The sequence below is a fragment of the Tribolium madens genome, unplaced genomic scaffold (genome assembly GCF_015345945.1).
Source record: "Tribolium madens isolate multiple individuals breed KSU strain unplaced genomic scaffold, Tmad_KSU_1.1 Scaffold_71;HRSCAF=194;Tcas5.2_LG6, whole genome shotgun sequence".
NCBI classification, from domain to species: Eukaryota; Metazoa; Arthropoda; class Insecta; order Coleoptera; family Tenebrionidae; genus Tribolium; species Tribolium madens.
In genome coordinates this window covers 6,433,157-6,456,022 of record NW_025401041.1, presented here as the reverse complement: position 1 = coordinate 6,456,022, position 22,866 = coordinate 6,433,157, and the positions used below count along the sequence as shown (strand labels likewise).

The following is a 22,866-nucleotide window of genomic DNA, read 5'->3' as shown; positions in this document are numbered from 1 at the left end:
AGACTTATAGAACTAAATTTTTTGCAAAAAAACGAAAAAAATAAAAGGGTTTGTAGGGTTCAAATAACAATTAGATTCTTTCATAAAATAGTTTATTTACATTTTCTTAATCAAGGTAACAGCATTAATTAGCGATCGGACGGATTAAATGCACTTCAAATTGACTTTAAAGACCAAAACGTGTTTGGTAACTAAGTTAATTCGCTACAAACATCTAAAAATAAGTAATTAAAAATCTCTATGTAAATACCTACAATACTTAAAAAACTCTTAAATCACAGAACAGCATCGATTTTGCCTAAAATTACCTCCAACATTCTGAGAATTTGCAGAAATCAAAGTGCAATTCGACAGATCACAACAAAAAAAATCATCACGTTTCGCAACAGTTTAAAACAACAAAGAAAAATCACAAACGCAATCCAAAATAAAACAAAAATGTAGATCTCCACCACGTTGCAAAAATAATCAGATCCGTGCAATGTGAATTCGGCAAAATTCTCCCACTTTTCGGAATGCTATCGAAGGAAGAAACTCAGGAGTTTCCTTCGAGGGGGCGCCACCGGCGCCACAATTTGCTTCATACTGACTTCTTGCGACGTCAACTTGCTGCGCAACTGCTCATCCAACAACTCCTGCATGTCCATCTACACAAAAAAAAATTAAAAACAAACACAAAACAAAAAGTAGAAAAACCGACCTGCCATTGCTCGAGCTGTTGACTCAACTCAACTTTCTGTTGAATAGCTTCCAACAACTGACTATTGGCTTGCATCAACTCAACTCTAGTCTTCGCCAACTCGACTTCAGCCTTGGTTTTCCTCTGCACCGCCAAATCGCGGTCTTCCCTTGCTTTAATCACGACGTCTTCTTGAGCCAATGAAGAATTCGACGCGTCGTTCCTCGCCCTGTCTCTCTCCTCCATCGCCGCTTGCAACTCCACTTCGCAAACAGAAACCTACAAAAATTTATTCACACCATGAGCGCGACTTTTCACATTTTCAATGGGTGAATAAACAAAAAATTGGTAAAACTTGCAGGACTTGAGAACAATTAAATACACAAAAAAACGATTTCTTCTTCCCTATGTTTGCTAAATTAATTGTATTTAATATTTAGAAAATTTCAAAACAATATTTTTTGTATACTTACTCGTAGTACAAAAGAAAAAAATCAATAAATAACATAAGCAATAAAAAGTGTAAAGAAAATAGTATACAGGTGTCCCGTGAAAATGATAACATTAAAAAAAAACTGTACAGGACATTGCATCACCTAAAATTATTTTCAACTATATAGTGTGTCCCAAAATTAAGTTACGATACAAACTTGTGTTTTTTTAAATGAAACACCGTTTGTTTCTTGGCATTTTTGGATGTAGCCTTTTAAAATAATGTTTTTACGCCAAACTTTTATTAGTCGATTTCGCTTAGTTTTATAAATAAGACGTTTTTTTGACGAAGACATGCACTTTTTAAAAATTTATTACACAAAAACTAAGATAGCTAGAACAAATTTTTTCTTACTTCTGCAAAAAAGAAAGTACAGAAATTAAAGCTATAGCAATTTTTTAGTGTTTTGCGTTTGTAAATAAAGATTAATAAATTAAGAAGTTTGTTAAAAGTTAAATAACTTAAAAAAATTAAATGGAACACCCTATTTTTTATTTTTGCATCTAATAGATTGATAAATTTTCTATCTAAAAAAAATAACTTTTAATGTCTAGAGTTGATAAATGAAAAGATATTTAACATTCAATATTAATTGTAGCAACAATGATTATCAATATCTGAGCATTGTTGATACTATGGCAATCATAGTAATTCCACCACGGATCACTTATCCGTTGATTTATCCAGAAATTGTAAAAGTCGTTATAAAAACTGAAATTCGAATTATTTTATTGTAAAAATAAAAAATAATGGATTCAGTTTAACACAAATGTGATTATTAAGTGATATTTCTTCCATTTCTTGTGCAATTGTGCATTTTTTGGCTCTTCAAACAATAGTAATTATTTTTTTAATGTTTTACGTTAAATATCTTTTTAGTTATTGATTATAAACACCTAAGAGTAAATTATTTTAGAAAAAAAATTTAATATCTTTCAATTCAAAAACAATAATAAGGGTGTTCTATTTAATTTTTTTAGCTATTGAACTTTTAACAAACGCCTTAATTTTTTTATCTTTGCAAATGCAACACGCCAAAAAAATGTTACAACCTTATAGCTTGTACCTTCTTCTTTGAGGTAGTAAAAAATATTTCTAGATGTCTTAGTTTTTGTGTAATAAATTTTTAAAAAGTGCATTTTCGCCAAGAAAATTGTCTTATTTTTAAAACTAACTAAAATCGACCAATAAAAGTTTTGCTTAAAAACATTGTCATAAAAATCTACATCCAAAAACGCAATGAAACATATGGTGTTTCATTTAAAAAAACACAAGTTTGTATTGTAACTTATATTTGAGACACGCTGTATAGTTGAAAATAATTTTAGGTGACAGACTAGATTAGTAATGTCCAATATATTTTTCACTAATGGACTTTTTCAACTCGCACACCCTGTATATTCAAAGTTACAAAATGCTTAAGTTTTAAAAAAACACACAATACTGTTAAATTTGAAAAAAAAAATTGGAAACAATTAAAAAATTACTTTTTTTGAAAATTTGCATGAATGTTGGTAAATCTAATGCAGTAACTTTTCATTAATGCAATTAATTTGAGATGAGTAAAATTAGGGTATACAAAAGCTAAATAAATGGTCTCAAAAATGAGGCAGTATTCGTTTTTGATTTTTTACATTTTCAAAATTATCAATTTTTTCTTCAATTTTTTCAATTTTTTTTTTCAAATTTAACATGCAAAATTGTAGAAAAAGGTGAAAAGAAATGCTTTTTTTCATTTTATTAAGATGTTCACGAACAATTAATTCCTTTAATTCTTTTGTAAAACTTTGATCAATCAGTCCGAAAAAACAGTTTAGAGCTATTGGGCTATGAAAAAACCTAATGAATGACATATTTAACCATTTAGATTTACTACAACAACAAAAAAAGTTACTTTTTTTCTCTTTTCTTTGAATCAATGTTACGAGTAATTTTTTTTTCAAAAAATCGTAAAATAATATTGAATAAAATTTAGTCCAGTTTTTAAAACTGTCCTTACATTATCTGTGCGGTGCGATATCCACAATCAAAGACAAAAAATCCTTTTTCATTAAAAGTCAAATATCTCAGCGACAAATTGACGTAAAAAAATCATAAAAAAGCAAATTAAAGTTGAATGAACAAGCTATCCCACTCATGTATTGATTTACTTAATAAAAATTTCACCAAGTCCGTGGATTAAAAAAAAGAACAAAAAAAAATCAATTTTTCTCACGCTATTTCTTAGGATTACGTAATAACCGTAGCTCAGAAAATTTTTTTACAAAAGATTTCAATATTAGAACTCGATCCATTTTCTTCCTAAAGTGGATGTTTTATAGTTTTAAACAGTAAGTAATAAAAAAGTCAACTCCACAAATCGATAAATTTTTATTTAGTCAAGTTGGGACCCTTACGCCATTATCAGCCGTTAAAAATTACAAGATTAAAAAAATTGAAATGTAAACTGTTAAAAAAAATTTTCCTGATTATAACCAATGGAAAAGGATTTAAACATTATTCCTTTGTAAAAAAAAAACGAGGTCAGTGAAGCTGAAGCCTCGCCAGTGAAAAATTTTGGATAATAACAAAAATCAAAAATCTTTTGATTTCAACACTAGAAACTTGAAGTTTTAAAATGCATTTTTTAAATCTAAACACGACCATTCTACATTGAGGTACAATATTTCAAAAATCATCAAAAAATTTAAGAAGTTTTTTGTTCTCTAAATTTTTCGGAATAGTAAAATGTTTTGTCGTTTTGAAGTTTTTGAGATAATAAGAAATCTTTTTTCAAGGAGTTTTTCACTAATAAAACAAAATAGAATAACAAACGATGAATTTGATCCATTTTCTCGAAGCGGAAAATAGAAAATTTGAGACATCTTTGACATTAGAAGTGATTTTAAAGAATGCAACGTTACTAAAAAAACATTCAAAAGCCTTACTTTAGTGCTTAGTTCCATGATTTTTTCCGATCTCCGTGCCAACTCCGTGTCCCTTTCTTGTATCTCCCTTCTAGCTTGTTCAAGTCTTTCGAGTAATCGCACCACGTCTGTATCTAAGACTAAACCGACTAGTTCTTGGGCGACTTCGCTTAAAAGTCCGGCTGAAAATTGGGCGTTTTCTTCGAATGATGTTGTTGAACAGTCGGAATGTAAGCCGCTGTCGTCGTCGTTGTGCGATTTTAGTTGTTGAACTAAAGATCTCAATTGGCGGTAGACGGACATGCATTCTTGGGATAAAGTCGGTTCGCTTATATCCATTTCTGCTAAGAGAGATCGTTGTTCACCGGCTGTCATATAATACACAAAACGGTTAGTTCATGTTAGTAGTTTTGCGGGGAGACTTTTGTTAGTACGGTAATTTACGTAAAAACAGATAAGGAGAGGAGTTATTTACATGTTTTAGGAAACAAGTGGGTGACAATCATAATTTTTTTAATTTTTTGACAATGTAAGTATGAAATTAGTGATTTATTTGGCACGACAAAAAATAGTTGCACATGAGAAACAAAATTTTTAACAATGTTTTTAGAAAATACAGAGATGGTATAATAAAACCTTTAGAAGGTGTAATTTAGTGAAGCCCCAGAATAAAATCAGCTAAAATTATTTTGTAGTGGTAGTAAAACTAAACTTATAATTTAGAATAATTCTATGTACACTTATTTTCGATGATGTCATAACTTCAGAAGATTCACAAATTTTTACTTTTCTTATTATGTAAATCGAGGCAAAACCTTAAAGTCTGTTTTTTCTTTAAAGGGAAATTACCAAGTCAAAGTTTTGGTGAAAAAATTGGTAGCAACTTGTCTACATAGCCACAAATTTTGTTTTTATCCCCAAATTTTGTTAAAAAAATTATGGTTATGTTTTCAAATTGAGATGTCAAAATTTTGACTTTAACGAATCTTGTGTCTGTTTACTCTTTGAAAGTGCTGAGGACAGACATCATTAACTAAGGTCTAAAGACAGAATTCATTGCTAATAATTTTGATAGAAACACACCGCAAGTAAGTACAATGTTGTGGACAAAAATGAGGTTCTTGCTACAAAAAACTTTGAAAAAAAAAAGGATGTAAATACAGAAAAAAGTTGTTTAGCAAAAGACACAAGTATGATGATTGGCAATAAATTGTATGTAATTTTTTGAAATGAGCTCAAAATTCATGCATTTTATACATTCTTTTTCAGCTTTAGTTACTTTTTCAACTAGTTCCGCAAAAACGATGCACATTCATGTTTATTTTGTATTCTTGTTAGCGGTACCAAATTTGTTCTTTTTTTTGTGTTTCATCTCTAAATTTTCTTAGACGATTTTTTGTGTTGATGTGTAATGACATTGTTTTCAAATTAATTCACAAAACCGGAACTGACAACTTCCTTTGTTAAAATTGCAATGAATGCCAACGTTAAGACTGTTTGGCATTTCCATTAAAAAAAAGACTTTACCTCAAAGAAATTGTTTTACCAAGAATAAAATTTTTCGAAATTTTCTTTTGTTTGTGAGTACTACATTTTTTTTTTTTTTCAAAAGGCAGCCCATCATAAAACCATTTTTCTCATGAAGGTTATGATCTAAAAATTACAACTATCTACTTTATATTTAATCTTTCCAAAAAATTTTTTTTACATAAATTGCAATTTTGACAAAAACAAATCGCGTAACTCCATTTTCGTTCTCACAATACGACCACATTTTTTATATTACTTTAATTCATATTAATTATTATTTTCTGAAAATAAATGATTAAAAAAACCGCTTGGTTCCGTACTTTATATTCACCCTGTGGTTAAAGCAATATTTTGGATATTTTTGACTTTATCAGCAATTTTCTCGATAACTATTTAACGTAAGACAAGTATCTTTTTATACAGGGTGCGCCAGAACTCGCGCCCCAGAGAAAATTTTCAAGTAAGGTAAGATACCAGGAATATGAAAAAAATGTTTAAAAATATTTATCTGTCAAAAAATTTTGACATTTACTTTTTGACATTTGACATTTTTTTATATCTATTTAATGATGCCGATGATCTTCTATATGTTTTTTTACAATTATTTAGTAAAGGGACAAAAATTTTGCCAATAAAAGCCACAAATAACATTGAACAGAGTTACAATTTAGGACACAGCTTCCTTGTTTCCTCTTTTAATAGCATATAGCAAAAAAACTTGGAAAATTATTTTTCCAACAGAAATAAATAGAGTCAAAGTACAAACTTTAAACCCTCATAACTTCGAAATTTTTGTAGATAACATTTTTTCCATGTTCCTGGTAGGCTTACCTTATATGACATTTTTCCCTGGGGCGCGAGTTCTGGCGCACCCTGTATATGATAAAAAATTAAATTTGCTTTCGAACGGTACCAAACAAAAAAGACTAGCGTCAATAATTACGAAGTTATTAGCAATGAACCAAAAATCGCCCAAAATTTTGACAAAAATCGAAAAAATTAAAAACTTCAAAATTAAACAACATTACATTCTTGGAAGATCACAAGACTTCGAGAAGAGTACAAAATCATTGTAAAAACGCAAAAAATAAATTTTTGAAAAATTTTGTGTATGAATATGTATATTGAATTAAAACATTGAGACTGTCGGCGGCGGCGGTGGCTCAGCGGCATATGGTCCCGCTTTCCAGCAGGTAGGTCCGGGTTCGATCCCCGGTAAAGTTAGCAATTTTTCACAAATTCAAATCCAAATATAATTCAAATTAATGTTAAAAGATAGTGGGCGCATAAGAGCGCGAACTTTAAAACATGTGTACATGTTCTAATAAGTATAAGAGAGAGAAAAAGAGAGAGAGAGCGCATATGAGTAAATAAAAACGCAAAAAAGCATAAGAAAGAGAAAGAGCGTAAGAACAAATAACTGATCAAAGCATAAGGAAGAAAAAGCACAAGCTTTTTTCTATTTCGACAATTTTCAATTATACGAAATGCCCTTTGTGACAATGTTCTTAGAAACATTTTATGCTACATTTTTACTATCACTGACTGTACAAATGAGTGCCCGAATTTTTTTACATAGGTAAACCCCCCTAAACTCTATCTTTGGCTGCGCTACTGGTGTGATTTATTATACCTGTTTGGCCAATGGAAGTTGTTTCAAGTAAATTAAGTGTTTTTATGGCAATAATCTTGTTCAGAAAATTTATTTATAATGTTAAAATAAATACGTTGATATTAACACACTGTTAGATTAGATTAGATCTAGATTCTACATTCTAGATCAAGATTCAGTTAAAAATTGTTAAATAATTTATAAAAATTGTGTACTACCACTAAGTGAATCACATTTTTTTTTGCCAAAACTTTATTTTAGTTCCTTATTATGTACTTGCAAGATCCTTAACTAAAGTTTTTTATTTTGATTCAAGGGCTATTTAAAAATTTCAAAATTAAATATTTTAACTGCGATTTTGTTACACAATTCTTTTGATACATCTTTGTGAAATACAAAGACAATGAATAAAAAAAAATCTGAGGATTGAAGCTCACATGTATTTTCATACTATAAAAAGTGGTTATGCCCTTGCTGTCTCAAAAAAAAATTAAAGTATGAACATATACAAATTATTGCCGCGTTCGCATAATACAAAATAAACTGCTCAACAATTGAAGTGGATATTAACTATTTTTCGAAAGTTTGCAATTAAAATAAAATATATGTTACAAAAAATAGCAATTCATACTGACAATAGACACAATTTCAAAAATTCATTTTATGTTTTGTTTTATATTATTTTTTTATGACTTTCACGATAGGATGCTATGCTTTTCACAACCAAATTGGAAAAAATCTTGTATAAAACACGATTCAAAATGGCTGTTTTTTGCACACCTCTAGTAAAAAGAACGCTCATTTTGCAACTTGTTTTTTTAAACATTTTTAAACATCATAGACGATTTTGGTTGAGAAAAACGAAATTTAAAACTTTTATTTCTTTAATTTTTTTGTTTCTATTGATTATTGTTTTTTTAATGTATTTTGAAAGAGTTTTTATTTTATGTTTTGATTTCCAAGTGTTACATTTTTCTTAGTATTTATTAATTCAAATTGTAAAAAATCTTGTATAAAACACGATTCAAAATGGCTGTTTTAGTGTTTTTTGCACACGTTTAGTAAAAAACACGCTCATTTTGCAACTTGTTTTTTAAACATTTTTTTAGTAACATTTTTAACTTTTTTATCATAGACGATTTTTGTTTAGAAAAACGAAATTTAAAACTTTTATTTCTTTAATTTTTTTATTTCTATTGATTATTGTCTTTTTCAATGTATTTTGAAAGAGTTTTTATTTTATGTTTTGATTTCCAAGTGTTACATTTTTCTTAGTATTTATTAATTCATGTTATTCACTGATTTGTGTTATTTTATGCTTAACTTTGATAATTTTCATATTTTTTTATTTTTTTTTACACTTTTACACTTTTTTTACACTTTTATACTCCAATTTATGGTTATAGACATGGTTTCATTTATAATTTCCGTTAGAAAAAATGCGGTTTATGTTTCTATTTTGTATAACATGTTTTTGTGTTTGTAGATAAATGAAATTAAAAGTATTAATAAAAATACATTGTAAGTGATCAAAATCAAGCAAAAGCCGTCCAAAAACGTTTAAAATCAAAGAGAAATTTAAAATAATTGCTTGAACAGCTGAAACTTCAGCGTGACTATATCTCTGTCTTTGTTAAACAACAGCAATTCCTAAGTCTACTGTCCTTTTCTAAGTCTAATCATTGAGTATAGTAAAAAAAAAGTTCGAAACGTCGCCAAGAAGAGAAATGCAATGATTTCTTCAGTAAGAATAAAGAAATTTAAATACAGTGGACATGTCTTGCAACTTACCATTCAGTCTATCTTCAATGGATAATTTCTCCTGTGGCAGGGAATAATCCTTCAAGGAATGTTGATACCTCAAGTCTTGCTCCCTGGCATGCCTCTCCAGAAGCAAAATTCTATCTGAGGCCTCCTCCAAGGCATTAGCCAAACTGTCTCGTTCAGCTGCCGCCATATGCAGTCTTCTCTCCAACTCTTTATTCTTCTCCGTAACCAAATCTAGTTCATCTCGTAAAGTGTCAACACTGTTCATATGTTCATGAAGATTCGTTTTGCCAAGTGCACACTCTTGTTTCAAACACTCAATTTGTTGTTGTAATTGACTTTCAACAGCTGCTGCTTCTTTCAATTGAGTTGTAAGACGAGCATTTTGAGCGTTTAGTTCTGCCACGAGATTGCTTTTCTCTCTGTCCCATTGTTTTAAGACAGATTCTTTCGTTGCTAGTTTATTCGATAGTTCGGTTATGTCGTTTTGTAATTCGAGAATGCGCCCTTCGAATTCCGATTCTTTATTGGCTAGTTTACGTTTTAGGAGATGACGGTCTTGCTCAACAGCCTGAAAAAATCAATGTTTCAGTGTCACTAGCATGAAAAAAAAACGTTTTATGGAATTAAAAATTAAATTTATTAAGTTATTATAATCTAGTACAAAATAAAATTCATTTGCCCAAACGACAGATTAATCACGAATTCGATTACAACTGAATAATTAAATTTAAAAAAATCAAATTAGATATACATGATGCGCCAAAACTCGCGACTCATAAAAAGTGAGAAACCAGGAACATGAAAAAAATTTCTATCTAGAAAAATTTCGAAGTTATAAGAGTTTAAATTTTGCATTTTGATTCTATTTATTTCAGTTGGATAAATAATTTTCCAAGTAAGAAGCTGTATCCTAAATTATAACTTTGTTTAATGTTATATGTGGTTTTTATTGTCGAAATTTTTGTACCTTTACTAAAAAATAATAAAAAAAAAACATATACAAGATCATTAGTATCATTACATAAACTTAAAAAAAATTCAAATGTCAAAAAATAGATGTCATGTTCCTGGTATCTTATCTTACTTGGAAATTTTCTCTGGTGGGCGTTTTCTGAGACATCCTGTATACAGAAATGACTAAATCCGAAACATTAGAATTTTTTTTAACGTAGTCGTATTGCCTAGTAATTTTTGTTCGAATTTTATTCAAAAGTAAATGAGTTTTTGTTCTTGTTTTTATTATACAGAGTGTTTCGGCTAAACCCCACATTATTAACAATGATTATTTATCTAAAAATTTGTATATTGTAGCCATAAATGACGGCACTTATTGAATTTTTGGATTTTTCAAGTGATTTTGAAAGAGTTTTTATCAGCCTTCCCTATACCTAAGTTTAACCGTTTTCGAAATATTTCGATTTTTTTTTAAATTTTTTGAATTTGCACCTTTCCGTTGAAAAATCGATAACTCTACCATTTTTAATTATTTTGAAAATGAGTTAGAACGTAATGAAAGAGAAAGGTTAGATCTTTCTTTTGTTGTATTCATAATTAAAAAAATAAATAACAAACCCCCAAAATTTAACGATTCGTTTTTGAAAATTCAAATACTTATATCACACTTTTTTTCCCAAATAAAAGGCCTCAATTTTTTCTTCACTAAATGGATGAGAATTTAAATCATGGATCTGTATCAACTTTTAATCTTTAATACTTCGTTTCCAAGTTATTTTGACTTTTTTTAACTTTTTTTTCGCATATTTGGCCATGGAAATAATTTTAACTGAATAAACGACAAGTTTTTTTCACAATTGTGTTATTCCTTTAATGCATTTAATCTAAATCTGAATAACTTTTATTCTTACATCTAGTAAATTAAAATATAGTACATAATTTATTAAAAATTATTATTCCTTTTATTTGAAATTTTTGCAATTTTCAGTCATTTTACAGAAAATTACTCTTACAAAATTACAGTATTCAAAACTATTTACTCTACCGTTCCGTAGATGGCATGTCGAAAAATTAAATTTTTAAGAAATACAGTAAACAAATGGGTTTTTTATAATTGGATGTTGTTCCTGAATTAAAAAAGTACCTCACACACACAGTAACACAGAGTTTTTATCTCATTTTGAGTATTTGTAACGGATTGCAAAATTCAATAATTTTAATTTTTTTATGAAAAAACGCATTATTTAAATTGCATGAAAAAAATACAGTAACATAAGTAGGTAATCTACAATACGCCAAAAATAAATCAAAAAATTCTTATGTACAGTTTTTTATAAAAAAAATAAAATGGCCAAAAAATTTTTTTAAATTTATTTTTAAACGTCAAGAACAAAAAATTTCAAATTTATATATATCGCTGCTAAGGCCATCAAAAAGTTATGATATTTTTTTCAGAATTTTTAAATAACGATTTATTCTTTTATTCAGTATAGTTCAACCTTAAGCATTTCTTGAAAAAAATTTTAAATGTTTTTTTGCAAGTGTAGAAATCTTTTCAGCCGGTATTTTTTGCCATTTTCTTAGTCTCCCCAACTGTCTTTTGTAACACGATATTTTGAAAAGTCTCAATTTACATTTTTTAAATTTGAGCATATTTATTTGAGAAATTTTTAAATTTATTTGAAATTTTTTAAACGTTTTCTTTGCAAATCTATATATTATTAAAACCGGTATTTCTCTAAACACTTCCTTAGTCTCCCCCATTGTCTTTTGCAACACGATGTCTTAAAAAAGTCTTGACTGAAATTTTTTTAATTTAAGTATTTCTTTAAAAATAAAAGATTAAATTTTTCCCTTGCAATTTATGGTAAACTAGATTTATGGCTAATGAATTTACCAATATCAAAAAAAAGTTAATATAAGTTGTAAACTACTCCTATTAAAAAAAAATTCTCTTCCACTTAGTGAAGAAAAAATTCAAGTTTTTTATTTAGAAAAATTGAGTTATGGATATTTGAATTTTCAAAAACGTAACGTTAAATTTTGGATATTTGCGAATTACTTTTTGAATTATAAATACACCAAAAAAGATATTCTTTCTCTTTCAAATACCAAGATACGATTCCATAATAATTAAAAATAGTAAAGTCATCGATTTTTGAAAAGGAACGTTAAAACCCAAAAATTTTCAAAATAAAGTCTAAAAACCTCAAAGACAACTTAACTTAGGTATAAGAAAAGTCAACAATAATTCTCATTAAATAACTCGAGAAATCCAAAAACTTAATAAAAAACCAGTATTTCTAATGTGGGTCTTAACCAGAACACCTGTATGTTTTAGGTTTTCAATTATGTCTATTTTATATTTTAGTTTATTTTATTGAAAGTTTGTATAGAAAATCTTGTGCAAGCACTACAATACTTTTCCTCCACAATAGGAGGAAGAGGATGCAGAGGGAGCGGTTTAGGGCCAGGTGCGTGGGTGTGCCCACTTCCGTTTTTTTTAAACCACCCCAAAACCGGAAACTGTAAAGCACTCGAGAAAATTTCACGGTGGTTCTCACAAGGCCGACTGCGGTATTTTGAATTTTTTATTTACATTAAATGATAACAAAAAAATAGAACAATGGAGCAGCAAATTTTGACCCATGTTTTCACGAAAATGACAAGGTCTTTGACTATCTTCGTTTCGGTTGGTTTACGTGATTTTTACACCGTGGAGGCGTACTTAAATTAGTTTATAAAGCCACCGGCGAAGGTGTGAGTGTCCTTCGTTTTTTATTTGGTGGCTAAGTTGGCGACCTTAGGTGGTGATTTCACTTAGAGATTAAATGGAGAATGTCCCACTTTGAAATCTTCACAATTTCAGGACTAAAATACTGAAATATTGGGCTCGCGTGTCGAGCTTCACGAAATAAAAGTAAAATTAGAAACGTGACGAAATAATCGAAACTAAAACCATGTTTTCTCAATTATAATCTGAAAACATTGATGATTAATCAAGAGAAAAAAATTGTCCCACTTGATGTAGGCGGAAAGTGATATGAGATCAGCATAAAACTCAGACAAGTTTATTTAAAATTCGCCTTTTTCGTAACAACTTAGTCATTCCATGCCAATGACTGCGAAAGAGGCCACTTTCTGAGCTCTGCTGAATTGTTTTATTTCAAAATAGTGTCATTTTCTAAAATTAAAATGACTAAACCAAGAAAAACCTCAGTGAAAGACCCATAAGTTTTCAAACCAAGGTTAACGGACGTTAAGTTAAAAAATCCGCTAATACCACCTTTCCATCTGACTCATTCCAGTTGTTTTTATCAGCCTTCCCTATACCTAAGTTTAAACGTTTTCGAAATATTTCGATTTTTTTGGTTAATTTTTAATTTGCACCTTTCCGTTGAAAAATCGATAATTTTTAATTATTTTGAAAATGAGTTAGAACGTAATGAAAGAGAAAGGTTCGATCTTTCTTTTGTTGTATTCATAATTAAAAAAATAAATAACAAACCCCCAAAATTTAACGTTACGTTTTTGAAAATTCAATAAATACTTATATGACACTTTTTTCCCAAATAAAAGGCCTCAATTTTTTCTTCACTAAATGGATGAGAATTTAAATCATGGATCTGTATCAACTTTCAATCTTTAATACTTCGTTTCCAAGTTATTTTGACTTTTTTTTTCGCATATTTGGCCATGGAAATAATGGAAATAATTTTAACTGAATAAACGACAAGTTTTTTTCACAATTGTGTTTTTCGTTTAATCTAAATCTGAATAACTTTTATTCTTACATCTAGCAAAAAGTATCGATTGACATTTTTTTTAAATTAAGCATTTCTTTAAGAAGTTTTTAAATGTTTTTTGCAAGTCTAGAAATCTTTTAAGCCGGTATTTTTTGACATTTTCTTAGTCTCCCCAACTGTCTTTTGTAACACGATATTTTGAAAAGTCCCAATTTACATTTTTTTTAAATTGAGCATATCTATTTGAGAAATTTTTAAATGTGAAAAATTTTTTTAAACGTTTTTAAACCGGTATTTCTCAACACTTCCTTAGTCTCCCCCACTGTCTTTTGCAACACGATGTTTTAAATAAGTCTTGATTGACATTTTTTTAATTTAAGCATTTCTTTAAGAATAAAAGAATAAATTTTTCCATTGTAAATTATGCTAAACCAAGAAAACCTCAGTGAAAGACCCATAAGTTTTCAAACCAAGGTTAACGGACGTTAAGTTAAAAAATCCGCTAATACCACCTTTCCATCTGACTCATTCCAGTTGTTTTGTAATAAATTGAACGATATTTAAGACCTGATTCTCCAGTGTGTATTTACGAAACGTTTAAAGACAAAGCGAGTAAAAACGAAAACTTCCGGTTGGGTGGGAATTACTGAAGCTCAAACACAGTACAGCTACTAGGAAGTAATTATATTAAATTTCGTAATTTTTTGAGTAATTAGAGCGACGATTTTTTATGTATGTAGAGGGTTGTGACCGCAAAGTTGAAGATTGCTCAACGAGCGAAACAAAAGGTCACAGCAAAAATTCAGTTTCAGCTTTTACCGGAAATTATACCAAATCGGTTTTTCTATTTTTGATCCTTGAGCATCACACTTACTTTTTTTTCAATTTTTCAGCTCATCTGTCAAGAGAGAGTTGAAAAAATTAAAGTAGTTCAGAAGAGCGTAATTGGCATTTAATTGAAATGATTATTTTGTATTGTCGAAGTAATAGACGTCAGTTGGTTTAATCCATTAATTACAAATTAAAATTTCATAATTTTCTATTAATCTATGCCAACAAAACACTATTGAAGATTACACTTGTTGTATTGTGTTTTGAGTAATAAATTCATAATAACGTAGTTCATAATTAGATTCACTTATGATATTCATCGACCTCGTGTATTTTCGTGTGTTAATGCATACTTTACTAATTTTAATTGTTAATTACCTGTCGTGACGACAGAATTCTAAATTAAGATAAAACTTAATTTGAAATTTTGCTACAATGTGTTCATGTTTTGTTTTTACAAATTTTAAAAAACCTACGGTCAAAATATGATCTTCATTTTAATTCAAACCACAAATGTTTCTTCTCATCTTCACTTTAAGACTAATTATAGAGGAAACAAAATGAAAAACACGTTCTTATACCTATATAGGTGTCCCAGCGAGTTGTCCATTAGCGACCTTTAAATGGTAACATTATAAAAATTATATAGGACATTGATAAATATTAATCTAGTCCATCGCCTAAAATTATTTTCAATTATACTGCGTGTCTTAAAAATAAGTTACAATACAAACTTGTTTTTTTAAATGAAACACCATATGTTTCTTAGCGTTTTTGAATGTAGATTTTTATGACAATGTTTTTAAGTTAAACTTGTATTAGTCGATTTAGCTTAGTCTTAAAAATAAGACGGTTTTTTTGTCAAAAACATGCACTTAAAAATTTATTACACAAAAACTAGGACATCTAGAAATATTTTTTTTTACTTCCGGGAAGAAGAAGGTACAACCTATAAGGTTGTAACATTTTTTTAGTGTGTTGCAAATGAAGGCGTTTGTTAAAAGTTCAATAACTTAAAAAAATTACATGGAACACCCCATTTATTGTTTTTGCATTTAAAAAATTATTAAATTGTCTTTTTAAAATTATTTACTTTTAGGTGTTTATAATCAATAACTAGAAAGATATTTAACGTTAAAAATTAAAAAAAAATAATTACTACTGCCCAGACATTGATAGGCATTGTTGCTACAACTAATATTGAATGTTAAATGTTATCAATTCTGGACATTAAAAGATTATTTTTTTAGATAGACAATTTATCAATCTATTAGATGCAAAAATAAAATATAGGGTGTTCTTTTTAAATTTTTTAAGTTATATAACTTTTAATAAACTTCTTAATTTATTAATCTTTACAAATGGAAAACACTAAAAAATTGCTATAGCTTTAAATTCTGTACTTTCTTCTTTACAGAAGTAAGAAAACATTTGTTGTAAAAAGTACATGTTTTCGTCAAAAAAACGGTCTTATTTCTAAAAGTAAACAAAATCGACTAATAAAAGTTTATCGTAAAAACGTTGTTTTAAAAGGCTACATCCAAAAATGCCAAGAAACATACGGTGTTTCATTTAAAAAAACACAAATTTGTATCGTAACTTATTTTTGGGACATGCTGTATGGTTAAAAATAATTTTAGGTGATGCACTAGATTAGTGTCTATTTTTTTTTAATCTTTCCATATAAAAGTCACTAATGGACTTTTTCAACTCGTTGGGACACCCTGTATATAAAAAAATATTTTCTGATGTGTAAAAGTCATCTCTCCTCCACTATGCGAGTGAGGAGGACCATTAATAGTTTTCAATTATTATGACAATATCTTAACAATATTTTCGAAATTGTTGACACCTATTTGTATCCCTAGGTCCTAGAAAGCTCTGGTCTAGCTAATAGATACTTTATTTTTATCGATACCAAATTTTCTTATTTTATTCAGTTCATGAAAACTCATGATATTAAAAAAAATCATCATTCCATTATTAATACAATTTTAGCATTTTTAATTGGAAATTGAATTTAAAAACTTTTTCTCTTTGGAAAATAATAAAAAAAAGTGTTGTTAAGTTGGTAGAAGCGTCATATAACATAAACTCAAAAGTTATATACAGCATGGTTTCTTGGTCCACTTTATTACCATTTTCAAAAACGGTGTCTTATGAATCAGGTTTTGATTTTCAAATCAATATTTTTAAAGTTCTAGCAAAAATATGATTAATATTTATTTTATTATTGATTATTTGTTTATTGCAGTTTTTCACTGGTTTCGTGTTGTGCTCCTTTATCATTCCTTAGCTATAGATTTCTTGATAATGAAAAAGTAACAGACTGTAAATAATTGTGATTTTTACCTTTTATTAAATTTTATCAAATTTAACATTTTAGTTTGGCAACCTTGACTTTCAAATTGAAACGTGAAACTTTTAAAACAATTGTCGTTAATTAATTAATTAACAATTAAGATTCTTATTAATGATTACTAATTAAAATAACACTACTTTTTATGTCTTCATCCGGTCTGTCATTTTTGGTACCTATGACATACTCCAGCTCTTTTCTTTGCTTTTTTTCTTAGTTTCATAGAATTTTTTTAGAATTAGCTCATGTTTTCTATTTATTTGTATGATCTCAAAGCTTAAAAAACCCAATCTATTTTTAATCTATCTCTAAAGCTACTGATTATGGTATTCCACTCGTTGTTGTAATTACAAATTAGTGAATCTTGCAAAGTTAATTGTATTTTCCACGAGTGTACGGTATTATGTGTTTTGTTAGTAATTTGTGTAATTCTATCGCAATACAACGTTCCACTTGATTCCACTCATTACACTAAAACAGTTATTGTTCATCGCCTCCATTCCTGATTCGTTATCCTTACAAAAAAGAAAGAAAACCTGTAATAAATTAAATCCAGTTGACACAAAAGAAATTAAAAACACGTTCCAGAAACTTTATTATAATTAATAGATTTTTTCCTTGTGATTCCTTTCTTTTGAACTAGATTTTTCAGTGGATTTTAGACAATTTTTTTTGTGTTTCCCACAGTTCACTCCCACGTTTTTAAAAGCTATATGTGATCATTATGTGTTCCTTGAATCATTGTTAGTAGGTTATTAGCAGGTTATTTCCTATTTTTAAACACTTCATCATTAACTTAATTGTTGTTAAAATTAGCCGATCTCAACATTTCACCTTGTTTTCCTAAGAAAAGATTTATCGTTTTTTGTAGACTTTTCGCATTTTTTTCAATATAGTGGTGTTTTTCGCAATCTGTGACACTCAACCCACATTTTTACTCCTACAAAATTACGGTTGTTTTTGCTCAAAAACGAACATTTCCCTAGTTTTTCAAGCCTCTTTTCTGATTACATCAAGTTCAACTTCAATTTCAAACATTCCACTGCTTTTTCATCAAGGAATCGATGTAGCAACCCGCAATGATTCATTAACATTCGCCACTTGCAATCCTCGTTAAAGTCCTCGAAGCGTATCAAATCCTCCAGGCAATAACGTAACGATTCTACCGCAAAAAATCACTTTCCCATTGCATTATTATAACAAGAAATCGGACCAGATTAAAAGGACGAATGAAGCGAAAAAACGAATAAAAAACCATTTTAATAGCAATTCGATAAAATTAGAGCAATGCCAGTGATGATAAAGGTCAAGGTATACAAAATCATATAAAGGTTACCGAAATAATAATCAGAACGCGGTTGTGTGCTACTTGTTCTCCTTTTGGAAGATGTGATGGACAACCGTTAGCAATGGAAAACAACACCCACATGAAGAAAACGCGACCCACAATCATGTGACTCATTTTATTCAATTTTGATCGCAAGTGCTCCTTGCTGATAAGGTTTGCACATATTTTAACCCATCGATGGGTCCAGATTTTACCATAAAAATTGTGTTAATTGGATAATGGAGAGTTATTTACTTTATTGTCATGCTTTCGCTTTCCATGTTGTGACATAGCGTTAATTTGACATTAAATTTCTCATTTTTATAATAAATATTGTTAGTGTAATCAATTTAGTTTTTATTTTATTTTCATGCTGTTTACATTTTTCCGCCTTCTGATCGAGGTTAATTACTATTTATTGTAAATGATTTAAAACCATATCAAATATAATCTTCAAGCCTACCAGATTTCTTCAATGCGTTCAATTAAATTTCTGATTAAAGTGATCTGTGACTTTGAAATTAAGTTGGCAACATTGAAAAACAATCAGAAATTGGCAAGTCTCATATCCAAATTATTCAATGTTCCTAACTTAATTTCCAAATCATACCTGACCTACTCCGCTCAGACCTATAAATTGGCAACACTGAATAGAACAGAGACATAAAATATAAAATTCAACATCTCATATCGTCTACCTCTACATTTTTCAACGTTGACCTAACCTGCCTAACCTGACCTACTTCGATCAGAGTGATCTGTAATTCTAGAAATTGGCAACTGTGCTTCCATAAATTGCCAACAGTGAATAAAACAGAGTCAGAAAATATAAAATTCGACATTTCATGTCATGTCTCCACATTTTTCAAAGTTGACTTGATCTAAACTCCGATCAGAGTAGCTTGTGATTCTATAAATTGGCAACACTAAATAAAACAGAGACAGAAAATATTAAATTCGATATGTCTCATATCTTCTATGCCCACACTTTATACAGGCAACTTTGATCGCAATTGCGTTACTGTTCTGACCTACTCTGATTCTAAAAATTGGCAATTCTGATTCTATAAATTGGCACCAATGAATAAAACACAGACAGAAAGTTAAAAATTAGACATCTCAAATATTATGATTTGTCCTAACCTACTCTGATCAGAGTAGCCTATGATTCTACAAATTGGCAATTCTGATTCTATAAATTGGCAACAATAAATAAAACACAAACAGAAAGTTAAAAATAAGACATCTCAAATATTCTGTCTCCACATTTTTCGAAGTAAATCTGACCTGACCTCCAATTAGAGTAGCTTGTGATTCTATAAATTGGCAACACTAAATAAAACAGAGATAAAAAATATAAAATTGGACATGTCTCATATCTTCTATCCCCAGACTTTACACAGGCAACTTTGATCGCAAATTGCGTTACTGATCTGTCCTGACCTACTCTGATTCTACAAATTGGCAATTCTGATTCTATAAATTGGCAACAATGAATAAAACACAGAAAGTTAAAAATTAGACATCTGAAATATTCTGATCTGTCCTGACCTACTCTAATCAGAGTAGCCTATGATTCTAAATTGGCAATTCTGATTTTATAAATTGGCAACAATGAATAAAACACAGACAGAAAGTAAAAAATTAGACATCTCAAATATTCTGATCTGTCTTGACCTACTCTGATCAGAGTAGCCTATGATTCTACAAATTAGCAATTCTGATTCTAATTGGCAACAATGAATAAAACACATGAATGTTGAAAATTAGACATCTCATTCTGTTTCCACATTTTTCGAAGTGAATCTGACCTGACCTCCAATCAGAGTAGCTTATGATTCTTAAATTGGCAACACCAAATAAAACACAACAGAGACAAAAAATAGAAAATTAGACATCTCATATCGTCTGTCTCTACATTTTTCGAAGTTGATCTAACCTGACTCAATCAGAGTAGTCTGCAATTCTACAAATTGGCAACTGTGATTCTATAAATTGGCAACAATAAACAAAAGAGAATCAGAAAATATAAAATTCAACATCTCATGTCATGTCTTCACATTTTTCAAAGTTGACTTGCCCTGACCTTTGATCAGAGTAGCTTGTAATTTTATAAATTGTCAACACGAAATAAAACAGAGACAGAAAATAAAATTGGACATGTCTCATATCTTCTATCCTCACACTTTTCACAGGCCACTTTGATCGCAAATTGCGTTACTGGATCTGCCCTGACCTACTCTAATCAAAGTAGCATATGATTCTACAAATTGGCAACTCTGATTCTATAAATTGGCAACAATGAATAAAACAGAGAAAGTTAAAAATTAGACATCTCAAATATTCTGTCTCCACATTTTTCCTGACCTCCAATCAGAATAGCTTGTGATTCTATAAATTGGCAACACCAAATAAAACAGAGACAAAAATAGAAAATTGGACATCTCATATCGTCTGTCTCTATATTTCTCGAAGTTGATCTAACCTGACTCGACCAGAGTAGTCTGTAATTCTACAAATTGGCAACTGTGATTCTATAAATTGGCAACAACATCTCGTTTTACAATGTTGCCAATTTAAATGCAAAATCACTGACAAAATAAGTAAAATTCAACATTACATTCAAGTTTTTTTTCCAAATAACTTTTACTTTTGTTTGTGTTTTCTTCATTACAAACTCAGGTGTGTAAACTGTTTGTTTTTTGTATTTTTCCTTCCAACAATAATTTATTTCCTCCAATTGAATTTCTAATAGTGTTACAATTTTTTTCTCTCTTGTAACTAAATACGTAATTAACTCACTTTCTCTGTTTCTTTGAATTTATGTAAAATTGGTCCTCAGAGTGTTTTAACAGAATTGATATTATTTATTTATAAACAAGTATCACACTATCTTCGCTTTCCTTGACATTAATGCTGTCACGCAATGGCGGCAAAAAATCTACGCAAAATTCAAAGTCTTGTAGTGAGTCGAAATTATTGTAAGAAAGAAGACACATCCTCAATTTGGAGTTATTTCAAGAATAATAAAAAAGGAAATCAAAAACCGGATTTGGAACGGTGTAAAAAGAGACAAGGTAAGGTCAACTCAATTACCAATAGCATCACTGCAGAAGCAAAGGATGTCACGAGAAGACTTCCGTCCACTAAACACATCTAGCACATTGAGGAAAATTTCAGTGATTTTTTCTCGTCTTCTACACCATAAAAATCAAAAATCAATTCAAGAATAATTTTTTCAAAATTAATCAGTTTTTGAATTTTGAAATTTTGCACTGCACTCTCACTAATTAGCTCACATTCGCCGCTGGTCACGCTTACACTGGTCAAAAATTAATCTAAAAAATTCCCAATTCCCCCTTCCAGTTCGTCGTGAAGACCCCGACTTGAGCGAATTCGGTGGCCAACCCTACCGAACCTGTGGAAAAGCTTACGTCGTCCAAAAGGACGTTATTCCACCCTGTGATGCTGATCACAATGAAGAAGACAAAGTTTTGATGAAGATAGAAGCCGATTTAAGCAATAAAGATAGCATTTGTGACCCAATGCCACCGTTTAAAAGTGTGGAACAAAGGATGATTGATTTAACAGAACGGAAGCTTCATCCTTTTTATAGAAGATTCATGTCTTTGCCGAAGAAAAATTTCGTTGGAGAGGAATCTCCATCAGTACGGTTTTCTCCGTATAAATGTAAATCGGGTCCGGTGAAACCTGAAGAAATACCGGAAAATTTGCAGTTCAATAAACAGTTGTTAGAGAGGAAAAATATCTTCGCCGATTTCAAAAGAGTGGAATTGCCGAAGCAGATGGTTGTGAGGATTGTCGAAATGGAGCAAAATAGAAAACCCACGCTGGAGAAGAAGAGCGATAAAAAGTAATTAACGCGTGGCAATTTTGTTTTCTTATATCAGTGATTAAATTTTTATTTCTCAATAGAAACATTAATTACTCTTAGAAAAACAAAATTCTTTGTTTTCTACAAATGTGCCAGACTTTGTTATAAAAAATTTCTGACTAAAAAAGTGATTATTTTTGGTAAAATAACTATAATTCTTAGGAGAAACTTTCAAAAATTTAATTTTTATTTTTGAAGTGTCCTTTTTCATTTCTTTAGATGACAACCAACACTACAAAAATTTTTGAAGAAAGTCTCGTATTTCACAATTGCAAGAAGCTAATCAAAATAGTTTTTTTAGAAGTTTCTATTTTCTACATTAATTTTCATAGTTTCAGTCTAAGAGCTAGTAAATTTATTTTGAACTAATTTTACCAGTCAGCAAACATCAATTGGATTGTTCCATTATTGAATTTAAGTAAAAAAATATATTATGTCAAAGAATCTTCAGAAAATGACTTAGAAAACACGTGTTCTGTAATTAAAAATCAACTACAAAATTGTAATTCTATAATAGCCATAAAAAAATAGTTCCAAAAAAATAATGAAAAAAAAATGCTCAAATACTTATTTTCATTCTGAAGTTTAATTTTTATGTCTGCAAAAATAGAGTTACTGAAAGTTGAATTAAAGATTTTCCTTGTTTATTTTTTTTAACGGAGAAACAATGAGATAAAATGCTGAAAATTGAACTATGATTCTTAGGATAAACTTTAAAAAAATCATTTTTAATTTTTAAGATGTCCTTTTTATTTTTTAACATG

The 22,866-nt window shown here is 29.3% G+C and overlaps 2 protein-coding genes across 4 annotated transcripts in view; one reads left to right on the top strand and one right to left on the bottom strand.

Annotated features, from left to right (window-relative positions):
* Positions 1-78: 78 nt before the first annotated feature.
* The window catches only part of LOC123008996 (bicaudal D-related protein homolog), a 33,989-nt gene continuing 11,201 nt past the window's right edge, over positions 79-22,866 (bottom strand). Inside the window, exons 3-6 of one of the 3 annotated variants that reach the window (XM_044405080.1) lie at positions 9,012-9,558; positions 4,100-4,446; positions 701-958; positions 79-647 (exon numbers count right to left, since the gene is read on the bottom strand). In XM_044405080.1, the coding sequence (XP_044261015.1) occupies positions 519-647; positions 701-958; positions 4,100-4,446; positions 9,012-9,558 (1,281 nt within the window). In that variant the 3' untranslated portion in view covers positions 79-518. The remainder of the gene's footprint in view (positions 648-700; positions 959-4,099; positions 4,447-9,011; positions 9,559-22,866) is intronic. The other 2 variants (XM_044405081.1, XM_044405082.1) reach the window with 2 other exon arrangements.
* On the top strand, positions 21,122-22,175 carry LOC123008997. Its single transcript, XM_044405083.1, has 2 exons — positions 21,122-21,284; positions 21,574-22,175. The coding sequence occupies exons 1-2, from the start codon at positions 21,134-21,136 to the stop codon at positions 22,083-22,085; spliced, it is 663 nt and encodes a 220-aa protein (XP_044261018.1). The 5' UTR covers positions 21,122-21,133; the 3' UTR covers positions 22,086-22,175.

What these genes read in the sequence shown, in the direction of transcription:
- LOC123008997 (XM_044405083.1), top strand. Translation starts at nt 21,134, where the DNA reads ATGGCGGCAAAAAATCTACGCAAAATTCAAAGTCTTGTAGTGAGTCGA. An exon ending in ACGGTGTAAAAAGAGACAAG is followed by an intron (nt 21,285 to 21,573) that starts GTAAGGTCAACT and finishes TCCCCCTTCCAG; the next exon opens with TTCGTCGTGAAGACCCCGAC.